This window comes from Fundulus heteroclitus, chromosome 4 (assembly GCF_011125445.2).
Source record: "Fundulus heteroclitus isolate FHET01 chromosome 4, MU-UCD_Fhet_4.1, whole genome shotgun sequence".
NCBI classification, from domain to species: Eukaryota; Metazoa; Chordata; class Actinopteri; order Cyprinodontiformes; family Fundulidae; genus Fundulus; species Fundulus heteroclitus.
In genome coordinates, this window is record NC_046364.1 from 34,583,719 (window position 1) to 34,609,167 (window position 25,449).

General features: G+C 40.1%; 1 protein-coding gene across 6 annotated transcripts in view; it reads left to right on the forward strand.

The window, feature by feature from the left end:
* LOC105919702 (transcription initiation factor TFIID subunit 4) overlaps positions 1-25,449 on the forward strand; it is a 140,261-nt gene that overhangs the window by 63,166 nt on the left and 51,646 nt on the right. For all 6 annotated transcript variants that reach the window (XR_004930942.1, XM_036136462.1, XM_036136463.1 and 3 more), the window contains 2 exons: positions 5,018-5,143; positions 14,881-14,937. Coding sequence is in view for 5 of the 6 variants with exons in the window: in XM_036136462.1 (XP_035992355.1) it covers positions 5,018-5,143; positions 14,881-14,937 (183 nt within the window). In the remaining variant the exon portion in view is untranslated. The remainder of the gene's footprint in view (positions 1-5,017; positions 5,144-14,880; positions 14,938-25,449) is intronic.

Genomic DNA, 25,449 nt, shown 5'->3' on the forward strand with positions numbered 1-25,449 from the left:
TCCAGCCCTGCGTCCTGATTGGCTGGACAATAAAATTGGTTGGAGAAATCACTCTCTATGGGAGATGTCCCAGATGGATGTGAGTGAAGCTAGGCGGAGCGAAATTCAGCTGGCTAGGGTCAGGTTAGTAATAGGGTTACCCAGAATCCCAAAATACGTTTTATAACAATATAAACCACTAGCATTTTTTCAACACTGCCACATTTTATAGGCTATTAAATATTAGCAACAGCATACATTTAATTTTATTCTGACACGTACAAAAATATTCACTGCCAAGGAATATTAATTTCTCTCTGGAAGGGTGGCGCTTGTTAATTTACGCCACGAACCGTAACATTTACAAAATACAGAGACCTAAAATAGACAAGCTAAAAATATCACAAAAATAATACCAAGCCACTAATATCAAATACAAAAACACAGTTTCTTTAAGGTTTGTATTCTAGAAAGAGTTTATTAATATCATCCATCCACAATCATTCATAGCTACGTTACCTGATCGGAGTGAAGCCGTTGCTCTAAGGATTACCCAGAGTCCCTTGCTACTCATAATACTGACTTCAGTTACAGAGCAACGAGGATTTGCTGTTGTCCCATTTACGAGGATTTATCTGCAATGTTCCCATTTACCTTTTTAATTGCACCTGCGCTGCTCCCTCCCCAATCCTTCATGTTCACGCTAGAGACTTTAGACTTTATTAGGTCCTCGAAGGGCAATTTGTTTGCAGCAAGTAATGGTAGTAATAATAGCAGTCACAACATAATCACACAAACAATACAGACAATAGACAAGACAGAAGGATAAGAAGTGACTTATAAAAGTTAAAGGAGGTCAATCTAAAACACATTTGCAAAAGATAAAAGACTGGAGCTAAGATTTAAAGTAAAGATTAACGATAAAAGCTGAAGTTGAAGTTAAAATTAAAGTGCAGCAGTTAGATAGCGACCTTAAATCAGGACCTGATTTAACGTCCTGACCCTACAGTTTGTTTAAAAAGCCAGTGACTGTAGGGACCAAAGATTTTTTCAGTCTGTTGGTCTGACACCTTGGTATGGCGGCTCTCCTACCTGAAGTGAGGGACCTAAACTCTTTATACAGGGGGTGCGTGGGGTCTGCCAACACTTATTTTGCTTTGGCCACTGATCTGAACTTGATTAGGTTCATAATGTCATGTCATCCAATGATTTTTCCGCATTCTTTAACGATGCTCTGCAAGTTACGGTTTTTCACAATCAGCAAACCAAACCAGCAAGGAAAGGAAAAGGTGAGAACAGATTCGATAAAACAAATATAAAACATTTTCATAAAAAACACAAGCAACATCAAAACTCCTCAACTTTCAAAGGACATGCATCCGATGGGGATGGGCCATCGAATTAACCAAAGTTACTTTACCTAATTCATGGAGGTTTAACATTTGAATAACAATGATTTAAACATCTTTAGATTTTTCTAACTAAAATGTGCAGATACTGTGTCAATTCATCTTTCCTTCAAAACAAATCAGATTGTCCCGTCCCTCTGTAAGAGGAGCATGATGCTGCTGATGCCACCATGCTTCACAGTGCACAGGGTGAGCTTCAGGTGATCTATAGTGTTAGTTTACAATCACTCAAAGCACTTTGCATGTCAATCGAAAAGCCAGAGTACATTTTTCCACTGCTTTGACATATTCAGCGCTTGCAGTGTTGTTTCATAACCTGCACTGGCTTTCTCTAATAAGAGCCCTTTGGACCCTTTACAGAACGGCAGTATTTACACTCAGGTTAAATTGCAAACAGGTTGACTCTGAATAAATATGCAAACCATGTGTAATTTTTCTTCCACTTTCCAATTATGCCCTACTTTGTTTTGTTCCGTCACATAAAATTTAGATAAGATCCACCCAAAATGTGAAAAAGTTCACCAGCACTATATGTTTGCAGCTCTCGGCCTACATTGACAGACGATTCTGTTGGGCACCGTACAGTAAATGTTCACGGGGTTTTTACAACAGCGGAGGAAGAAAAACTTCGCCGAGCTTTTCCAACCCCTTGTTTAGCTACACGTGGCAACATCTGCACATCACAAAAAAATAATTTGAGTTTATAACTAATACAAACATATGAAACTTAACATGAGAGCTGCTGAAGTGCCCTCGGGTTGTTACCAGACACGAGAGCTGTAAGTTTTCACCCAGCCACCGAAAAAAAAACCTGAGAAAAGTGCTCGCCTACGTTCACCTGCATGCTTCTCTCATTGCGGGTGACTGCAGCGCTCACATCCCATAAATGAAACCATATAACAACATTTAATTGGTCTACATTAAAGTGAAATCCATCTCCACAACAAGATCAAGTCTTTGTGTTGCGAGGAGAACTGGGGGGAAACTTTGAAAACGGGCTTTTCTTGATGCCGAGGCGGCGGGAGGGAAAGCACCGGCACAGTTGTCCCCTTCTTGTTTTAGCGCAGCTTCTCTCTATTCAATCCTCTTCTCTTTTTTTTTTTTTTTGTGGTTTTCCAAATGAGGTGCGCTCTAGAGAAAGAGAGAGTGGTACACCGAGCTCTGTGAAGCCACTCTGTTGACATCAGCGAAAAGAAAAAGGAAGAGGGAGCGACGGAGAAAGACCAAAAGACAAAGCGGCCTCTTAAAGAGCAGCCGGGCTTCAGCAGGAGCTACGGCAAGAGTGCAGGCTCAGCTCTGCAACAAAGAGAAGGGAGGCTGGATGAGAGAGACACGGGTGGGGTGGAGGTGGGGGGGTGCTGGTGAACAGCCCCCTCTGATGTGTCTTTGTGTTCTGTGCCACTCAGCTTCTCTCATCCCCTTATAGAAACACACACACACACACGCACACACATACGCGCGCGCGCATATGGGCGGAAGACGAGAGGAGAGTGACAGAATTAAAGAGAGCCGCATCAGAGACGTGCAGGAGGCACACGGGGAGAAATAAGCAATTATCCTATTAACTTTTGATGACCTAAAAAAAAAAAGTTGTTTTTTACGTTTGCCTTCCTATTTCCCACATGGGAGGTGAAGCGAAGAGTCTGTAAATAGGAGAAGTTTGTGCGGTAAAGTGTGGGGATGTGTGCAGACCGGTCGGGTTTTAGCTGCGCTCTGTCTTAAAGTTGTGTTTTTTTTGTTTGTTGCTGTTGTTGTTTAACCAAATGTGTTCAGAAGGTTTACCAACTATTTATGAATCGAAACCATAGATCTTGATAATATAGTTTAACGGTGGCTTTAAGCTGCCAAACAGAGGTTCTGAAGCTTCATGTTCAAACGTCTAAATCTGATTTATAGATAAACTCATGCTTCACAACATCCAGCTGATACGCAAATTACTTTATTAAACTTGCTTACAATTCATAAACCTAAGAAATGGAAATTTGTCTAAACTTATTTGTTTTTCAATCAAGGCCACTCTAATTGTTTGAATGTAAACCATAAAGAGGACTCTAGTTTTAAAGTCTCAAGTGGATAAATGTTATTTTCATGCCTCAACAGATGTTTCTTTTTTTTTACAAAAAAAAAAAACAACAACAAAAAAACTAATTTAAACATCACAACACTTGAGGTAGAAGTTACAAATACCCAAAGGCATTTATAATAAAGAGCAACGCAGCGTTAAAAGTGGTCCTGTCTGATTTTATGAGCTGCCTAAATCTATGAAACTTATTTTATCCCACCCCCCACCCCACAAAATTCCATTTTTTAATTTTTTAGAATTCACTATTTTATAATGGAAGCAGTTCTTTTACTAAAAAGACAAAATTATATGTTTACCATGTAAAATAATAGAGTAAACAATGTTTACTGGAATTATTTATTGTCTTTTGCAGCACTCTAGAAAAGCAAGGTCTTTTTTAAATAAAATAATGGCACAAATTTCATAAGTAAAAAAAATAAGAATTTTAGTAAAACAAAAGCTTCAGAAAATGAGCTTTAATTTTAATAAAATCACATAGTCCACAGAGTTTTTTCATGATTGTTTTACCTCACTCATGAATAACATTTTTTAGTTTTCTCCTCCCTTCCGGACACGTTAACTTGCTCCAACACTTCCTTAAACGGGTTTTTAGAAAACAGTTGTATTGTTCTAACAACATCTAATAACCTAGAACACGTGCGGCTTTATCGTTTATTTCCCAAAGATGTTGTGACCCAGCACGTACTGTGGCAAGAGCTGTTTAGAAAATGCGTCTTTGTTGAGGGATTATTTTGTTGAGATATCAGGTTACTGTTATTAATGTCTTCTATGTCGATGTGAGCAGTTGATTATTCGTCCCCTAACATTTTCTATGTGTGGATCTCATTAGTTGTGTGTGGACAAAACTTAAAGAAAGATGCTTTAAAGATGAATTGCCTTGCTTTTGGATGTTGTAATTATTAATGAAAAGTGCCCTGAGCGCAGTGATTCGGGGGCTTCCGCGTGGCTGTAAGTTTCAGGTGAGCCTCGACTGAGCGGGTCAAAGCAAGCAGACACTTTGATTGTTGGAAAACCCCAGATATGTTCGATCAAATCCAAGAGTGCAATATTCCTCATTCTTACGTCTCCAAAAATCTACGATCCTGTCAGCTTTTTCTGATTTCAAGATTAACTGATCCCGGTCGCAGTCCGGGCTTCCTTTCTCCGGAGTTTAATACAATCAACTGAATCAAAAAAACTATTTCAATTGCACATTCTAACTTTCACTGCAAATTAATACTTTTTTAGATATGTGTTGAACATAATATTGTTCTTTGATAAAATTTGCTTCTTTTTTCCAAGCTGACTTAATTCCTCTGGTTTTTGCATAAAAAGCTTCTTCTTTCTTGAGCAGTGATACAAGTTTTGATGATTTACAGAAAGTCAGCGTATTGGAATCTTGATCTTTGAAAGAAAAGTCATTAAAATATGCAATTCACTTATTCCCACTGATGGTATTTTTTTTTTAGTCTGCATCCACTCTGGAGGACTCTTTCCTCTGATGCACTAGACGTACGTTTCTTAACATGTCATTGTCGTAATGTAATCTCTTCCGTCTGCTTGCCAGGACGAGGAGTGCTACGAGCAGTCTGCAGACGTTCGCTCGCAGCTCCGCTTCTTCGAGCAACTGGAGAGGATGGAGAAGCAGAGGAAGGACGAGCAGGAGAGAGAGATCCTTCTGAAAGCTGCTAAAGTGAGTTACGGTCACCTCGCCGCCCCTGCTCTGTGCGTATTTGTGACAAAGTGCATGTGCAGGCATGTGTGTGCGCGTCGCTCTTGTGTCGGCTCTGACAGATGAATTAGAGTGTGACTCCCATGGATGAGGTGACCCAGGCTGCTGGCCCCAGGCCTCCTCCGTCCTGGCGCTTCTTCCCTGGACACTAGAAGGAAGGGTGGAATCAGTACGTTATTAAACTCCCATCCAACACACGGCCAAAATGGACACTTTCCAATCCAAACTGCAATCCTTCCGACGTTAATACAGGCTAGAAACACCAATCAATTAGCCAGAGATTTCTAAAAATCTGCTAATGTCTTGGGACTTCCTTTGATGTATAAATTAGGAAACTCTTCATTCTCTTCTTAATTTTCAATTTCTTACCTCTATCAAAAAAACCTGCAGCACATTTTATTCTCTTATATGATATAGTCCATAGAAAACTCCAAAGAAAACCAGAAATCATGAACGACCTGGAAAAAAAAATGACTGTTGCATGTTCTATAAAAGCTTTTATCAGGAAATACATTTCTCAGAAAGCAAACCACATTGCATTTTTATAAAGAAAAAAATTATTTATAAGTCCGAAGGAAAAAAAAACCTCATGCTTTTGTGCAGTGTTAAACTATACAACGACACAAAGTCTTAATTATTTAAAATGTTGTAATAAGATGTTGATTAACTATTATTTTACAGATGATCTCTTAAATAAATAAGAAACGCTGGAACATTTCCGCTTAATTTTGTATGTAACACTGAAAATGTGAAGTAAAAAACTCTGGAAGTTGCACACAGGAGGTGTGAGGCAATTTGAAATTCAATGAGAAAAAGTCCCCACACTCCAAGCTAATGTTTTTTTTTTCTTCCATAAAGGTCTTCCAGTATCAGCTGGAGCTGTCTGTGGTTAAAAACTGTATTTGACCTGTAGCTTGGAGTTATTTTGCAGGCGTTAAGGGAAAAAAAAATGTTCGGTGAATCAACAGTTGCAGCATTTGTATTAGTTTTCAAACTTCAGGATGAGACAAGAAGTCTCTACAACTTTATACCATGATGAAATTTTCATCATGTGTAAGGGGAGCTGTACGCTTGTCTAATATTGTGTAGGCATCTGATGGTTTATAATTAATAATCTACTACTTCCAAACAACAAAGATGTTCTTATTCAATATTTTTATATGTCAGAAATTACAGATGCATCTCAGTCAATTAAATTGTCCTCAGACATTTAATATAGCTGTAATTTAATCAAAAAAGTGAAACCTATATGTTATATGCACTAATTACACACAGAGTGATATTCTTTAAGCATTTATTTTGTTTTAATTTTGATGAAAATGGTTTACAGCTAATAAAAGCCCAAAATCCATTTTCTCAGAAGATGTTATGGCCAACATGGCCCAAGGGAAAAACTGACAGTCATTTTTTACATCGTCCACAAGGATGGTAATCCACATAAGCTAATTGTTAAATAAACTAGCTGATCATAGAGCGCCGTATCCATATTTTCCTTCCAAAAATGGAAGGAAAAAGTGTAGCAGAAAAGGATAAACAAGCAACAAGGATAAACATAGCCTTTCAGGGGATTGTAGAGAAAAGCCCGTTAAAGAGCGGTGGGTGATTATCAACTCGCAGCTGCAGTCAGAGCTTCAATATTCACCACACAGACGTATCCACGAAATGGACTTCAATTTTTATTCCTTGTTTTAAACCACAACGTCTCAATGCCAGAAGGGTCCGACGTATGTGGGGAAAGGTGTGGACTAGTTGTGGGCCTGATACCAGCGTCAAGTCGTCATACTTGTTAAAGCGACCCGATACTCTGAACTGATTTCTGTGCTTGATTTTCCTCCTGGGCTGGGCTGGGCTGTAACTCAAAGGCTAGATGCCACTCCATACCAGACGGTGGTGCTAATACACAGAAAGGTTATTTGCTGACCCTCCAAAAAAACAAAACTAGAAGAAAAAGAAGAAGAGAGAAGTTAGATAGCGGGAGGGGACGCAAGTGTCAATGGTTCGGAGATAGTTCAAAATGGACAATACTAAAAAAGCAGCTAAGCTGCCAAGAGGAGGAGCAAAACATGCAATTTTTTTTAACACGAGTAATTAGATAAAGCATTTTAACACACAGCAGTGAATTCAAACAGTTTGCTGCTGCACAACCAACGTTGCAGCACGTAAACCAGAAAGGTGAAAAAATGGCAACAGACAATCGACTTGTGGTAAAGATAACTGAAGCTCTTACCGAATTCATCGCCTTTGATGGTCAGTTGTTTTCAATGGTCAATGATAGTGTGAAGTTATTGTGTGATCTATAAGTGGCAATTTTTTAAGTACTCGGTATCGGGACATGGAATCGGCAAAAATCTAAATTGAAGTGCTCGTAAATGTACAGTACTCGGTCTGGGAAAGACCTGGTATCAGGACACTCCTCGTGTGCAGTGGTCAAAGTTCCTGTTTTCTGATGAAAATTCATTTAGCATTTTATTTGGAAATCAAATAAATCGTGGATGGAGTTTCCAAAAATCAGTGATGATCTGGGGAGCCAGGTCATGCGCGTTTGAGTGCTTCCCTCTACTGACTAACATTACAGAAATGCTGTTTTTTTTTTCTCTGCCCACTCGGCCTGCTTTAATGACAATGGCATGACTGTAGTTGAGTGGCTACCAAACTGACCTGACCTTAACTCGACAGACAAACAATGGAAGATTGTAAGGAGGAAGAAGAGAGACACAAGACTCAACAATGCAGATGAGCTGAAGGCCACTATTAAAGTAACCTGAGCTTCCCTCAGACCACAACGTTGCCGCAGGCTGATCTCCTCCACGGCATCCTGCAGGGATGCTGTAATTCATCCAAGAGGAGCCCCAGACCAAGAACTGAGGCCCTATATTAGACAATACATGGACATTGGCTGCTTTTTTTTTTCTCAGAATATGCAAGCCAGAGTGATTACAATCAACAGAGATAAACAATATGACTTAATCTTGTTTAATTGCTGAAATTAATTATCTATAGTAATCTGATTAGTGAGATACACCTGTAGTTTTTAGTCTGTTGTTATTTATACTGTCACTTTACATTGTTACAGTCTAGGAATACTCCAACTATCTGCTGCTATTAGTTAAAGTTAAAATAATAATTTTTTTAAGGAGATTGTATAGTTAGGACAATTTTTCTCCTTCCATTTATGGTACTCTGCAAATATACGACTATATAGGAATAGGACATAAATACGAGTAATATACATTTCTACTTATGAACGTATATGCCGTTGCAGAACATAGTATTGTAAATTGCAAATTTTCAAGATTGCTTGAAGTTCTTTTGCATTACAGGGGCCGTTTTACACTCTTATATTGGAATATCATTGAATTTATTTATTATTCTCCACGTTTCTCCACTTAGAACATACAGAATATGAGTTCTGTATGTTTTAAGCAGCTGTGACACATGCTCGGTCTACTTATTTGTCTAATGTCAGAAGCCCATTGGTATCTTTTCAAATTTAGAAAGTTCACCGCAGACCAAAAAAAGCAACAACAAAAAAAAAAAAAGTCCAAATGAAAATGCCCTGCAGTGCAACATTAGTGGAAAGGTAGGTTAATTTAATTATTTCTAATGGAACCAGGGTCCCACAGTACAGATTCTCTTAAAAGCACATCCCATCTACTTAATTGCGTTATTATACTCCTGTCCCTCCGTGCAGGTTATGAGAAAAAGAATCCTCTTGTTCATGAACTTTGACCACCTTACCCCAAAACCAACTTGTTTTTTTTTTTATGGAGTTTCTGCTGTGATAAAAAGCTCTTGCACCAACATAAACTACCTCTCCAAATTTAAAAAAAAAAGCTTTTAAATCCCCTATGTCAACACCTTGATCTGCATTATTAAACACTCCAAACCTCTTTTTGACAGTAGAAGACTGTTTTATTAACAGCATTAGCAAATAACAGTTCAAAATTAGGCATTAGGAATTTATGGAGGAGCTACACTTGAGGCTGTTTAGACTGCATGATTGCGTGGATCGCAGAGGAAAGTTTGACTTCACCCCAGAAGCTACATCTGTGGCTTTTTGGCTCCTGTTGCCATGGCGTTTTGGTTTTAGGAGAAGTTTGGAGGCCGGATCTTCATGTGATGATTATTCAAGTTGTTCCACTGACAGTTGCCTACAAAACACCAACAGCTCCGCACGTGTCTGTTCATGTCCTCTGTACATTTGTTGTTCATTATATAGGGAGAATTATAGTTATCTGTTTCATTAGTAAACCGGCTTTAAACTCAGTGGGATTTATAACTTTGAATGTTTAAAACAAAAACCCTTCAGCACCAAACCTACAGTTATAGTGGCTGTGAAACTAACCTTTTCTTTTTCTTAAACAACATATATAAAAAATATATGCCTTGAAATGTAATGTGTGGTGTTTTTATCCTCCCTAAAAATATTTCCAGATTTCTTCATTATTAATTTCCAGGCTCTGGAGATGGCGGCCCGTAACTTTCATGTTATTCCCTAATGAGTTTTCCTCCATTGTAATCTTACTGCACCCGTAATATTGCTATGTTTATGTTTTTAAGATTGTTATCCAGAAAAGCTAAACGATCAGAAACTCTTATTTTAAAATTTAGTTTTATGGCAAATCAAAATCTATCCATCAGGCTTGACAGCATCCCCAGCAGCAGTGCCTGAACCGAGGGGCCTAAACCATGACAATGAGATTTGGTGCCGATAGCTATTTTTGCTTTTTTTTTTAAATAAATGTGTCACTCTTCAATCATTTTATTCCATGATAAGCAAAACTATGGATTTTACACAAGACACCTAGTTTTGTACTGCGGCTGGCTATTTCTGGACAGAATTCACATCTCTGAATGTTTTCACAACATGTCGCAATACCACCAAAAGCCTTTTATGTGATATACCAACATAGAGTAGTGCATAATTGTGACATGGGAGGAAAATTATAATAGGTTTTAAACATTTTTATTCATAAATAAAAAGCTGAAAAGTATGGCAAGCAGGTAAATTCAGCCAGTAGGTCCATAGTGACTGTGGAAGAGCTGCATACATCCACAGCTCAGGTGGGAGAAACTCTTGACAGAACAACTATTAGTTGTGCCCTCCACAAAACTTAGAAGGAAGCCATTATTGAAAGAAATTTAACTAGGGGACACAGCAAACATGCGGAAGAAAGTGCTCTGGTGAGATGACCAAAATGTAACTTTTTAGTCGACACACAAAATGCCATGTGAGAATAGTGCACATCACTCTGCACCCAATATCCCCTCAATCATGCTTTGGGGCTGCTTTTTCTTCCACAGTGACAGGGAAGCCGCTTAGAGTTGATAAGAAGATAGATAAAAAAGAATAGATACCTTTATTGTCCCTCTTTGAGGAAATTCATGTGTCTCAGCAGCACAATGAAACGTAAATGGAAGCATGTAGGTAAAGATATAAAACAAAAAATAAGAAAAGGAGACTGCACACCCTGAGTAAGGTGATTTTGGGAAATGTGCAATACTATTTATGCAAATTTGCATGGGGTGGGAGACACTGTTCAACAGTTATGTTATTTTTTTAGTGTTCTGCCTCCCACCATCTGCACTAGTTGAGGGGCCATCCTAGGACAGAGCTGCTAGATGGATCTAAGTACAGGGCTATACAAAAAAAAAAAAGAAAAAAAAGATGATGTTTCATGTTGGACATGGACCACAAACGTTTAAGCAGAGCTGCATGGTTTACAGATTAAAACCTATTCAAGTGTGAGAATGATCTAGCAGTCCATGTCCTTTCTTTAATTCAGCTGAAAATCTGATGCAAGACTTGAAAATTGATATTGACTCTGTCCAAGCCTCAGCTAATTTATAAATACAGATAATTAGCTACATTTCTGTCTCTAGATGTGCAAAGCTAGTGGAGTGCTACCTCCAAAGACTACAGAACAAACCTTTCAGAGTTATTTATTTTTAGTTTACAAAAAAATTGATATTCATGTATCCTTTCCTTCTACCTCACAATTATGCACTTCTTTGGGTTATTCTGTAACATAGGATCAATATGGAATATATGTTAGATATGTAACACTGTATTTAATATAAGCTTAAAGATTATATAATTTTTTTATGTTTGTTACAAAATAAGCATAGCGTGCTTAAATATTTTTGTATTAACTAAGATTTAATAAATACAGTATAACTACTAACGGTATGACGATTTTTCCTGACTTCTCTGAGGATTTTTGTATTTCAGCTTTATTAATTCAGGAAACACTCACTGAGGGTAAACAAGAAAAGTCCTGGCCAAGACAGCAGCACACACGAGTTCTGATACATCCTCAAAATATGCACAAACATGTTAATTTTACTCTTCCACAGAGAGGCAACACATGAATAAAAAAAAAAAAACAACTGAAAACAAATAAACTTACTGCCACATGCATAACACCATCACACATTAATGACAAGCTATAAAACACTAGTTTACATTACAGTCCATTAAGCGAAGCCCACTAAACCTCATCAGCATCTACAGTAGCATCCGGTCCTCGTCTCTTCACTTCTCTGGTCCCTGCTGTAAGCAGAGAAACCGGGGCAGCTGGCAGACGAGATGCAGAGAGTGCCAGTGGCACCGCTGGTCTCTGTAAACAGTCCATCTGTACCTACCCCTCCCACTCCTCCCACCCTGCTCGCCATGCCTCCTGCTTCAGCACCCACTAATTTGACTCCCAGAATTAGAAAGCCATTGAAATAATCCCTTCCACTGTCGTCTTCCCACGTCCCTCCTTCACCGTAAGCCTTCCCCTCGATCGTGCCGGCCATTTAAAATATGACTCAGGACTTGAGGAATGCTCTGGCCCACTGGAGGGCAAACACATTAGTCTTAGTAGAGACACGGACCGATACGTGAACTGCCTGATATATCTGAAGCCAATTAGCAGGGAGGCTTAAGAGTTGCTGTTTTCCATCTATATGATGGAATAGATGGGCAGAGAAGAAAAGAGGAAGAGAGTGGTAATGGTAACACAATCTGTTTTTAATAAACATGATGTGTAGGATGTGTGCTAAAATATATGTTTTATATATACTATAGATAAGGAATTAAAGTCTTATGATACATTTGACACTGATGATCTAGGTTTACTCAGATTCAGATGTCCTTGTCTGAATATAGTCACTTACAAAGTATTCTTTCATCTAACTTTTTCACATAAACCACAAACTTTAATGTATTTTATTGGGATTTTATCAGCTAGATTAACAGAAATTAGGGTACATGATGGTGAAGTGGGAAACAAAAGACTTTAAGGACTTTATAGGACTTTCTAAATTCTTTACAAATAGAAATCTGAAAAGTGTGGCATGCCGTCCCTGGAGTCCGTACTTTGTAGACCCACCTTTGGCTGATATTTCAACTGCAGGTCTTTTAGGTTGTCTTCACCAATTCAATAAAAATGTTTTTATATAGCGCCAGTTCACAACACATGTCATCTCCAGGCACTTTACAAAGTCAAATTCAATCATATCATACAGACAGATTGGTCAAAAAGTTTCCTAAGGAAACCCAGCAGATGCCATCAAGTCTTGAGAAGCAGCATTCACTCCTCCTGAAAGAGCGTAGAGCCACAGCAGACAGTCGTCTGTATTGTCGATGGCTTTGCAGTAATTCCTTAAACTGAGCATGAAGCAACAGTGGAGAGGAAAACGCCCCTTAACTGGGAGGAGAAACCTCCAGCAGAACCAGGCTCAGTGTGAACGGTCATCTGCCTCGACCGACTGGGGGTTAGAAAAGAGAGAGACAAAAAAAGCACAGAAGCACACATTGATCCAGGAATCATTTCTATGTTATATGGTAATAGCGGATGATCTGCCTCCCCTGGATGATGTCACAGCTTACAGAACGCCAGATCAGATGTACATACTATGAAGAGAAAAAAAGAGAGAGAGAACAAAAAGTTAAAAGTTGAAATAACAACAAATAATGCAAAGCTGGCCCATAAAAGTCCCAAAACACACTGCGGCGTTTGTGACAACATGTGAAGAAGGTCAGGGGGTGAGGATACTCCTAAAGAACACTAATAGCAACATAGAGCAGACTCTTGGTTACATAAAAAGATACACTTTATGCCTGCATTCACAAACAACCCTGGATAACTGGAGAACAGCAGAAGAACTCAGCAGAGTGAGAGAAATAGATCTCAATGTCCTTTTTTGGGATGTCTTGACCAGCTTTGCACATTTAGAGAATAATATTTTACCTGTTTTTTTGCAAAACAGCTTAAGCTCAGTTGTGTTACATGGACAGTGTCTGTCTGTTAGTATCAAATTTCAAGTTTACTTTATTGGATTTCTTGACTTTGACAGGGCCGTTCTAACACATGAACTTGCTTAGCTCTAAGTCTAACCCATATTTTCTAGCCCTGGCTGTACGATAACATTCCTGCTGCAAGGTGAGCCTGCGACCCAATCTCACGTCTTGTACGGGCTCTTGACTTTTTTTTTCCAGGGCTACTCTTTATTTAGCTCCATCTATCTTGACCCTGATAAATGCCACAATCCAAAACATGTTGGTCAGCTAATAAAGTTTTTTCCCAGTACTTCAAAGCAAGGCTGGAATCTCACCTCACCAACTCCATCTAGCTTCCCATCATCTCTGACTAGTTAACTCTAATTGTGCTTTAAAAAAATTTCTTTGCCATGATGCCACCGCGTGTCTCAGCAGAGATCACGTGTTCAGGGTGATCCTAGGCTTTAGTTTACCTCTACACGTTAAGCATGTAGGCCAGAATGCTAAATTTGTAACACTTGCAACCGGTATTCTTGCAAACAGCAAACAGGACTTCTTTCACCTAAATGTTCAGATTTTTATGTCTAAAACATTTAGCTTTAAAAAGCTATCTTTTTTTACCTTCCACAGTTATGCAATACTTTGTGTTGGTCCATCCCATAAAAGTCCCAAAAACACACTTCGGCGTTTGTGACAACATGTGAAGAAGGTCAGGGGGTGAGGATACTCCTAAAGAACACTATAGAGCAGACTCTTGGTTAATGCGGCTACATAAAAAGATACACCTTATGCCTGCATTCACAAACAACCCTCAGTTAGTCCCTCGTGCCATGACGAGCCTGTATTGCCTGCAGTGGTCATCTGTACATGTGCATTTGGCTCTGTCGTGAAGGATTTCCAGGGACAAGTACATTCACCCAGATCATAGCGGCTGATTAAAATAGAAGTGCTGTGTTGTTATGCCAGGGACACACAGATAGCCACACTGGCTTCACACACAGTGACACACAGACAGCCGTTGCCACTGACACTCACCAACATCCTCTACCCTGCGCGTGCGTAAGCATGAATGTGTGTGTGTGTGTGTGTGTGTGTGTGTGTGTGTGTGTGTGTGTGTGTGTGCTGGCTCCTGCAGACTTTTTAATAACCTCTTTTGATTAGAGTCCCCCCGCAGTAGCTTATTTAGGGCTGGATTTGGAGCAGGTTTAAAGGCCACTGCCCCCCAGGGGGTGCTCCATTGCACTTCTCTGTATTCAGATATGATGTCCTTGACACCTCTGTATCCTGTTCCCATTTTGCACTATTTTTTGCTGCTACAGCAACAGATGAGTAGCAAAAGTGCGTGTGTGTGTGTTGGAGAGGTGGGCTCCTTAAACCAGCTGTTAACCTGTGTCCCCTCCACCCAACCCCATCCCTCTTTTTTACTCCACAGAGTCGCTCCAGGCAAGAGGACCCAGAGCAAGCGCGACTGAAACAGAAAGCTAAGGAGGTAAGCTGCTGCGGAGATCATTACCCTTGACATTTCCCCGACTCCAGCGCATAAATTTTTCATGCCTCACTACATATGTAATGCCATTTAAAGTCGGACTTAAAAAAGTTTGAGGAATTATTCGCACCGATTGATGCCAGTGTGTGGAAAATGATTCTCTGCACACCAAAGACACCCTCCACCTCCTCCATCCGTTTGCCTTTACCCCCCCCCATCTATTCAGCCCACTTAGTATTGAATTCTATCTCCTGCTTATCTCCTGTTTTGCATACATGTTAGAATAATGTAGGTATTTTCATGTTTTTTTTATAAAGTAAATGAGTGTCTATTCCTTTTAAAATAAAATGATCATTAGGATCATCCTCTTTTTCGTATGTATTTTGGTTGTGCACATGAAACATAATAACAATTATATAATGTAAAAAAAAATATAAAAAATATTGTTATTTCAGGATATCATGGCTATGATTTCACTTTTTTATAACATATTTATTATAAAATATTTAACCTTTTCTGTTAGCCAGCATGCTAATGTTAGCCTGCTGATTAATACTTACATGCTGGCTAATTTTTGCATGTAAGCTACTATTAATCTAGTAGTAGCATCAGTAGCATCTAATGTTAGCAAAAAAACTCATTCTTGCATATTACCTTAGCATAGCATAATTGCTAACCACATATTAGGTAAGGTCAAGTTGCTAAACTTAGCTAATGTTTGCATGTGTGGTAGCATTTGTAAAGCATGGCCATAATTTCTTTTTATTTTCTTCATTTAAGCACACTATGGCTGCAACTAACAATTATTGTAATAGTTGGCTAACAACTGGGTGAAGTGGAATAAGAACAGAAATAACTGTGCAAAGAAAGAGTTGGAGTACTTTAACAATAAAGCCATATCTTGGCTATACCAAGCAGCCACATTCTTGCCTTAAATCATGCTGAAAGTTAATTTTGCGTCAAAGAAAGACGCAAAATTAATTTATAAAACTTGGCTCACTTTGTGTTAGGGTTGTTTGGTAGGGGTACTGCGGCATTTAAAGCTTTACTATACTGCGTTTGGATGGTAAGGGCACTTGCACCGCTGCCGACAGTACCGGCAGCAGCACCCGCAATAGGTCGGCAGCATCTCTGAGCGGACGAGTTGCAAGTGACAAATCTAGCGATTTTTCTGTGTTGTTGGAGACACGTAAAAGTTAGCTGTTTTTAGTGAGCAGTAAGTGCTGTGAACCCTGCCCCTCCCACCTTCCAAGCACTAAAGTCAGTCATTAGTTGTTATATTAATTAGGCATTTTTATGGAAAATAATAAGAGGTACTTCTGGTCTCTAAACTGTGTCTCCCTTCTGAGGCAAAAAACACACAGCACACAGGATGTTTGCTTTAAGGGCTGAAAGCTATTTAATGGTTCTTGAGGTCATCTGGCTTGAGCCCTGATAGGACAATTTTGGTACTAAATCAGCCGTACTGCATGAAGACCCTTGAGAGAATATACTCCTTGTTTTGGAAGCAGATAGGACCTGGAGTCACAGTGACTGGGCCCAAAACCCCCAAACTAATCGGGAGGGGTTGGTCAGTATGATAAAAGATGGGTTTGCGAAGAAGACAGTAGACAAATAAGCTGCAATGCCTGGAGAGAAGGATGTGGGTAATATAATGAAACTAAGCTTGTAAGTTCTCTTTGTCTCTTTGGAATTCCAAATGAAATAAATATGCATATTTTAAATGTTTGCCTCTGATAATCAGTTTCTCCTTTACTATCAAATCTTAAACCGGGGTAAGACGGGCCTTCAGAAATAAGCAGGAGCAGGCCCATATTAATTTCAACACAACCTATCAGATGTGTTGTGTTTCATCATTGCTAGGACAGGCCTTACAGCAGAGGGAGGTTTGGAGAAAAGACTAGTTTCTTATTCTTCATCAGACTTTTCCCTTTTAGGAGTCGCCCCACCAAGTCATCTGTCTCCATCTGACGCTATCTTCTGGATCTTCTTCTCTCACACCAATTAACGACATATGCTATTTCACTCCGTCCATAAATCTTCTCTTTGGACTTCTTCTAGGCCTCCTGCCTGGCAGTGTCAGCCTCAGTATCAGTATCCTTCTGCCGACCACACTCACTATCCGTTCTCTGTAAATATCCAAACCATCCAAGTCTGGCTTTGTCTTCAAGACATCTAACATGAGCTCTCCTTCTATTGTACTCATTCCTGATCCTCTCCATCCTCGTCACTCCCAAAGAGAACCTCAACATCTTCATCTCCGCTACCTCCAGCTCTGCTTCCTGTCTCTTCCTTGGTCCCACTCTCTCTGAATCAGACAACATCGCTGGTCTCACCACCATCTCGTACACCTTTCCTTTCATACTCGCTGGTACTGTGTTATCACACGACACGCCTGATCTCCACCCCATTCCAACCTGCTTCGAAATGTTTCTTCAACTCTTTTCTACACTTGCCATTGCTCTGGATGGTTGACCCTAAGTACTTGAAAACCTCCACTTTCTCTGTCTCTGCTCCATGTAACCTCATGACTCTTCTTGGGTCTCTCTTAATCAGTGCTTTAAAAGGTCACAAACACCATGAAATACATGAGTTCAGCAACAGTGTTACTCCTGTTTAAAAGATGCAGGAAGGAAGTGTATACAAGGTGTTAGGCAAGGTTTGACACCGGGAATTTTATTTACTGATGGACTGGTTCGTGACATCATACATCAGGAGGAGGAAACTGTATTAAGAGCAAGACATCTGTAAGGGTCAATCACAGACATTTAACTGTTTTAAAATGCCCTTAATAGGCCGTGGGCCAGAATCTGTACGGTGACTTTTCGTATGAACTGTCAGGGGGCAACTTTCTTGCACCGGGATAAGTTGCTACACATAGCAGTGATCTCAAAACACCAATGTTCCCACGTTTTCACTTGCACATTAAGAAGTTATAGCCGATAAAAAATCTAAACTGTGGCGCTCCAGTCCAATAAGTCACGTGATTCGATTTTTGCTGCTCAGCCAATCCGATCGCTGTATTGTCAGCTGAGCGAGTTTACCACGTCATCATGGCTGCGCCCGTAAGATGGTTGTTTCTGTTGTGTCTGTTTCCAGACGAAGAAAGCCCAATAATAGCATTTTGTGGCGCCACCTGGCAGAGATCTTGATGGCAAGAAAAAAATAAATAGCCCAGACCATCCATCCATTCATCCATCCATCCATCCATCCATTCATCCATCCATCCATCCATTCATTTTCTAACACGCTTATCCCTGCGTTCGCGAGGTGCCGGTCCCTATCTCCAGCTGTCAATGGGCGAGAGGCGTTGTATAAACTGGACAGGTCACCAGTCCATCGCAGGGCAGAAATAGTCCAGACTTTTGCCCAATTTACTGTGATATCACCAAGACCTGCTGCGCTAGGATAGCACAGGTGTCGTTGTGCCAAACGACTTATCCCCGCCAGAATTTGTATTCCCTGCGCCAAGAGCGCATTCAGCTGGAAGAATGAATCTAGTCAACTCCGCCTCATTTCCAACCTATTAGGCGTGGAAATGAGGATGTTTTACTTTTCTTAACGAAATATAGCAATGGTGTCGTTACATTATCGTTCATCCATCCATCCAGTATAATACGTTATGAGAAAGAAAACGGTCATTTCCAGATGTGTCACGAAAATATTAGCTTTATGTTATTAGATTGTCGAATGTCTGTCTGCTGAAACCAAAATCCACCTTCCTAAGTCCATCACAGCTGTCTGCTGGTTCTCTTTTTTTCTTTTTTGGTAGCTAAACCCGCATGAATAGATTATATAAAGCGGATTTCACGTGTGATCAAATGAACACTGAATAAAGGCACAGCCAAAATTATCAGATTTAATAAGATTTTAATTCAACCAAGAACCTTATCGAGATATTAACCGTATTAAGAAAACGAGATATGTCTCTTTTAAAAATAGAACAACGTATTAGGAGTTTAAAAAAAATAAATTTCATTTTACTAGAATGTGATGTTTAAAATATTTAGACTTCACAAAGCTGGAGGTTAAAACTTTTATTGATTTCAAAAATACAATACAAAATTCTACAAATTCCGAAGGGGATAACTCGTTTGGCACAACGAGTTTATACAACGCGTCTCACCCATTGACAGCTGGAGCTCGGCACCAGCACCTCGCAAACCCAGCGGGGATAAGCCTGTTAGAAAATGGATGGATGGATGGATGGATGGACAGATGGTCTGGGCTATTTATTTTTTTCTTGCCATCAAGATCTCTGCCAGCTGGCGCCAGAAAATGCTATTATTGGGCTTTCTTCATCTGGAAACAAATGCATACAAACATCTTACGAGCGCAGCCATGATGAACTGATGAACGCGCACAGCTGACAATACAGCGATCTGATTGGCTGAGCAGCAAAAATCGAATCACGTGACCTCTTGGACCGGAGCGCCACAGTTTAGATTTTTTATCGGCTATAACTTATTAATGTGCAAGCGAAAACGTGGGAACATTGGTGTTTTGAGATCACTGCTATGTGTAGCAACTTATCCTGGTGGAAGAAAGTTGCCCCCTGACAGTTCATACGAAACTTCTTAAGGAAGCGTCCTACAGATTCTGGCCCACGGCCTATAAGCATCATTTTCATTTTCCCTCTGCTTTCACAAACTTAATTTGCGCTATTTTTATCTTTTTTTTGCCCCACAACTTTTTCCATGACATAATATTAATGACTGGTGTAAGAATTGACTTAAAATCAGGTAATGTTTAAAATATGAAGCAAACATAGATTCCAGAATCCTGATAAGAGTGACACCACCACCAATAATAATAATAATAATAATAATAATAATAATAATAATAATAATAATAATAATAATAATAATAATAATAATAATAATATATAGAAGACAAATAAATATAAGTAGCTGAAGTAATACAAATAATATTAATAAGAAGTGGAAGGTAAAACAGTAAGTAACAAAATAGATATATAAACAAGTGGACAAAAATCTACATTTAAGTTAAACAACTGGTATTAAAAAGCATTAACCATAACAATAAAATAAATTAAAGTAGTATAGTTAATACAATAACTCAAAATCAAAATGAAGCTGAACTAGAAGTGCAATAAAAATTAATGTACAGATAATTTTCTGAGGAAATTAGAAATAAGAGGTTTTAGTTACTAAAATTCAACTAAAAGCCAAACAGAAAAGATAAGTGTCAATGTTGCTTTTCACATTTCATCATCTGCTATTTAGCAAGTTTCTTATTGTGGTTCTTTAATATATTCTGTTCACATTTCTGCTAAATTTTGCAAAGACCTTACAGATCAGCTTACCCAAACAATATGCAGTATTCTCTCAGCATTTACGCAGTAAGTGCTAAATTGTTTTCCAAAAGAAAGATGGTTCAGGATAAACAGATGTCTGACTTGAATGAGAGTTGGTAAATTATGCTCTGTATTAACTTTTTGTTGTAGAAAATAGTAAAAACGTTCCCCCTATTCCCAATAGGCTCAGGAATGACACCCACACAAGTGTTGTAAATTAATAACCCTTTCAGAGAGCCTTTTTTTTTGGATAGAATAGTGATATATCTTCTTTGTTTCAACTACAGGTTTTGAATTGAACGGATTCCCAGTGGAGCTCCAGAAAGTAGACCACACATCTTTTAGCAAATGGTTAATGTTGTTTACGCAAACAAGACTGCTCTCTCTCTCTCTCTCTCACCACAGGTTTGCCTTTTTTTTTTGTTGTTTTCCTGGTGTGTTTACACCGGAATAACTTCACTCTGTGCTGTCAGTGCTCGCTAGCAAGGATCAAGGGCACTCTGTGGAGCCTCTGTAGAGAAATTTGAGTAGGCAGGAGGATGAAACAAGCAACACTCACCTGTGGTTATTGATGTAGAAGTTAGGGAGCCAACATGGTTTCTTCTAAGTAGTTTACTCTTAAAAAGAAAACGCTTTATTCATCCGGGGGAAAGTATGCCGGGTTTGTGTGCACTTTTCCAGCTGACAAACTACTTTGGACTTTTCCACACTTTTCCTCACCTGACGGCCTCCTCTTTGGTGTTGGTGTCCCCAGCTCTGTCCTCTCCTGGTCTGGTATTGAACTTGTGACCTCCGAATGACAAGTTGACTTCTCTTACTGCACCTCGAGCTACTCTGAACGCTCTTGTCTTTTTTTTTTTCTTCATCGGCGCCAATCATTTCTTTCTAGCAATACGGAGCTCTGCCGCAGTTTTGAACATTCACGCTAGATCTCAGCCTACCCATAAGCCCCACAAATGCAAATGAAGTGGGGGTAATAGGCATCATGATAGGTGCCCCCGGGGGGCCCATGTGATCAAAGTGGATCTCTTGCCTGTTAAGTGGCAGTCCGCTCGTCATCTGGATACGGCCAGATTAGAGCGTCGTGAGGAGACGCTGCCTTCATGCGCGCAACATTTTAATTTTCGTCAGGAATTTTAAGAAGGTGGATTGGAAATGGTTACTTTATGTAACAGACCCCCACCCCTTCTCCCGACACACACACACACAAACACCACCACCCACCCCCCCGTCCGCCAGCATCCCTCACCTCTTTCTGTTTTGCTTAATGGCCGTCGTTTCTCAGCCCCCGCGCCTCTCCGGTTTTCATCACCTGACTGGCTCAAGGGGACAGAGCTGGCTGTTTGTGTCACTGCAGAGTCTGTCGGCACCTCACACATCTGCGCAAATTTCATCAGGATAATGAGCCCGAGCTGCGCTTCCAGGCGACGGCCAGAGGAGCCAGCCTCTCTGTAAGCCCCTCTGCACAAAGCAACCACTGCCTCCACCAAACTGCCATCCAATCCTACAGGACGGAATCACAGTTTTATCTTCCTAAACCAAAAGTTGGCTTTAGGCATGGGCTGGATGAATATAATGATCAAAATTCAAAAATAAATCGTCAGCAGATTGTATAGAACTTAATATGTAATTAATAAAAAAAAATAATTGAAAAGGTAAAGGTGTGTGTAATCTATTAACACACCTTTACCAGTCCTTTCATACAGGAATATTCTGGGGCTGCTTGATGTAAAGAAAAAGAAAAAGAAAAAGAAAAGCATGTGACTGCAATACTATTGCTGAATATTGCAGTTACAGTTGTTATTACAGTTAATCCACATTTTCTTTACTTTTTTTCTTCCTTTTCATTCATTCATTTGTCTATAATCTGCTTTAAATACCCCAATAGGCAACCAAAGTGCTATGCAGGTGAATAAAAAATTAAAACCACAGAATAATAAAAGGAAATAAGCAATAAATTATATGATTCATGACATAAATAACAAAATCAGCAATAAACACAAATGAGAAACAAGGACTGAGCTAATGTTTGTGCTCTGTGGAATTAAAAGCCAGTTTAAAAAAAACGAGTTTTTAGAAGCGATAGAAAATCGTTTAAAGTTCCAGGAGACTTCACAGAAAGACGGAGACCGTTCCAGAGGTGAGGTGCAGAGATTGTGTTACCAAATAAAACAATCTCTGTCTTTTCATCATTTAAATAAAGTTCTGCTCCATCCATGCCCTCACATCCACCAAACACTTGAGTAGACAGCATAAGATCTAGCGAGGGCATCAAGGGCAGTTCAAGTCTATTCAACCGCCTAGATATATCACCGGCATGCAGAGGTTTCATGTAGGCCAATTGAAATAAAATATTTTAGCTAATATTGCATCCAAGCAGTCTTATGCAATTGCGATGTTGCACACGTCAAAACTGCGACGACGATTGCAATTCTATATGCTGAGCATCCACACTATATTGCCAAGTAAAATGAAAATCTAAGTTTTACAGATTAAAGTCAAGTAAAAGTACATAAAAATTATCTACTCCATTTTTTTAACCCTGCCTTTGTTGTATTCCTAATTTCGATAGAGCTTCACAGCTTAGTGAGAGAGTTTATTAGGGGTGAACCAAGCCTCACACAGTTTGGACTTCCTTACTCAAACAACCCAAATACATCCTTCTCTCAAAAGGTGCCATCACTCCGAAAAACAGCAGCACTGACACACAAAATGTAAAAACTGCAGACTTGTTAAGCTCTTACTAAGGCAACACTCTTAAGTTAGTCACTGTGCTGCGGATCTGTAGTAAACTGAGAGCACCACCGCTCAGCCAGATTTCTGACGCTTCTGAAATGACAGCTCATGACACAATCACACCCACCTAGACCACCTGCAGTTGCTTTTATCCAAACAAATGTCATGCAAACACATTGATCAGTTTTCGCTGCATAGCAGACCGAGGGAAAAGTCAGGAATTGTAATCTGAATAACAAACTGAAGACAACAGTAGGTTGTCTTCAGTAGGTTGACAGGAAATGGGCTTGAGAGAGCGAGAGGGGGGGGGGGGGGGGGGGCATGCAGCAGATGTCCACAGGCCGGGACTCGGACCCGGGACGGTCATGCCGAGGAATAATAAAAATAATTGAACTTTATTGATCTCATAATGGAGAAATTCACTTCTGCATCTTAACCCATCCCCTTGGGGAGCAGTGGGCTCCCACTGTGCGGTGCCTGGGAAGCAATTGGGGGTTAAGGATCTTGCTCAGGGACCCAGATTGGCAGCTTGTGGGAGTTGAACTCAGAACCTCTGAGACCGAAGCTCTGTGCTCTAACCACTAGGCCACCACTCCCCCCCTAAAGACTAGGACTGAGTCGAACATGGGTTGCATGCTCTACCCCTGCGCTACCAACGCAACCCTCGTTGTGATTGTTGTATTAAGACAACCTCCTACGTTTAGTTTCACAGCTAAAGTCTGTTTCACAGGATTTTTAGCCCAATTTTTGCCCTGATCTTCCCGTTGTCTCATAAAATAATCTTAGGAGATGTTCCTGCCGTGTGTGTGGTGTGTTAAGAGTGATCTTGTCCGCTCGTTAGAACGTCGGGACCGCTCCGACATCAAATCAGGGATATTCAATATGTTGGATTGTCTTGCCCCGATATCCTAGCGTGTGTGGTGTCCCCCGAGGACAAATGTTGACTGTGACGTGTAGCCTATCAGAAAGCAGCTCAGCTCCATATCATAGTGCAGCAAAGGTGCAGCCCCCCGGTCGCGCTGTCTCCATTCCTTTAACCAACGCCTTCTCTTTTTGTTATGTTTTGTTCTCTGTTAAAATCAGTCCACAAATTATGGCCATTATACTTCCTCGTCGTCCATGTTTATTCACTCTGATCTCAAGCTTGATCTTGAGAGGATTCTCAAGATGTCCCGTCTATGTGTCTGAATTATCCTGGGGGAAATCGGTGTGGTGTGTTGTTCTTGCCGTCTGACCGGTCACCACACACTGTACGAGCATAACATGTGATACTTACGACTTTTCATCGTTATGTGTGGTGTCTCTCAGGCTTTGAAAATGGTCCGGCCATTTTAAAATCCTGCCGCGTGAACCAGCCTTAAGAGCCTCAAAGTTTCCTGCGTCTATGCAGCGGTCAAATTGAAGAAGGTTCTTCAAGCACCAGAACCTCCTAAGCCAAGCTGAGCTGGAGCCTGTGAGCAGCCTTCACCCTTTCCGACTGCCAAGTGGAAAGCGTCTGTCAAAGACCTTCATGTATTATTGAAACTTTTTGAACAATGCACAACTTTTTATTTAACAATCCACAACAGTTTTGAATCCCAGCTTGCCAGTTTTATTCTTCGGGGTTGTCTGTTCCCGGTAACTACTCTGCCGTTTCTAAAATCGTCCCTGGTGCCTTCGCTGACGACCTTAAGGTCTCAGAGGTCTCATCGCTGCAGCTTTTATATACTGGCCTTAGAGCATTTGCACAATATGATCACCCAACTTCATGCCAGTCTATCAAACCCTAGCGAGAACCAGTAATTCTATCTAAAGCATCACCGAGGGATGCTTTTGTCTGACTTCCTATCACTATTTTGACCTACAGTTTGGACCTTGCAGAGCTGTTTTTGTAAATATATCACTCTTGTACTTCAGACCAAACCTCCAAACTTAAATTAACTAAAAAAAAAAGTAAAATTATAGCTGCAGAGATGTATTTAAAGGTTTCTTTTGAGGTTTGGAAAGATGTTTTTTTTTAGGCCTGAGGTTACTCCTGCATCATTGTTTATGTATTTATTTAGCCGTGCTTTGACTTTTGCTTGCAGATTTTCCCCACAAAATTAAAGCATAACGTTAAACCCAGCAGTGCAGTCCTGTCACATAGCTGCTGCCGAGGTGTAGCGTGAGAGATAGTTTGTTTCCTCCTTTCGCTACCATTTGGCCAAAAGGTCAGATGGGCTATTTCAGAAATGCCCCTAGTGAAAATCAATGGGCAAATCGTGGAGTTCAGTTCCTGTTTGTTGTTGTCGTTGGTGGGTCTCTGTGTTCTCACTCTTCCAGCGCTGTGGCAGAAGTGTGTGTGTGTGTGTGTGGGGCGGGTGGGTCAGTACCCGAGCATTGAGAGCGAGAGAAAGAGAGAGGGATGGACACAGAGAGACAAAGACAAAGAGAGGTAAAGCAAAAGGAGGCTGTGGGGTCCGGGGACCAGTTGAAAGATAGAG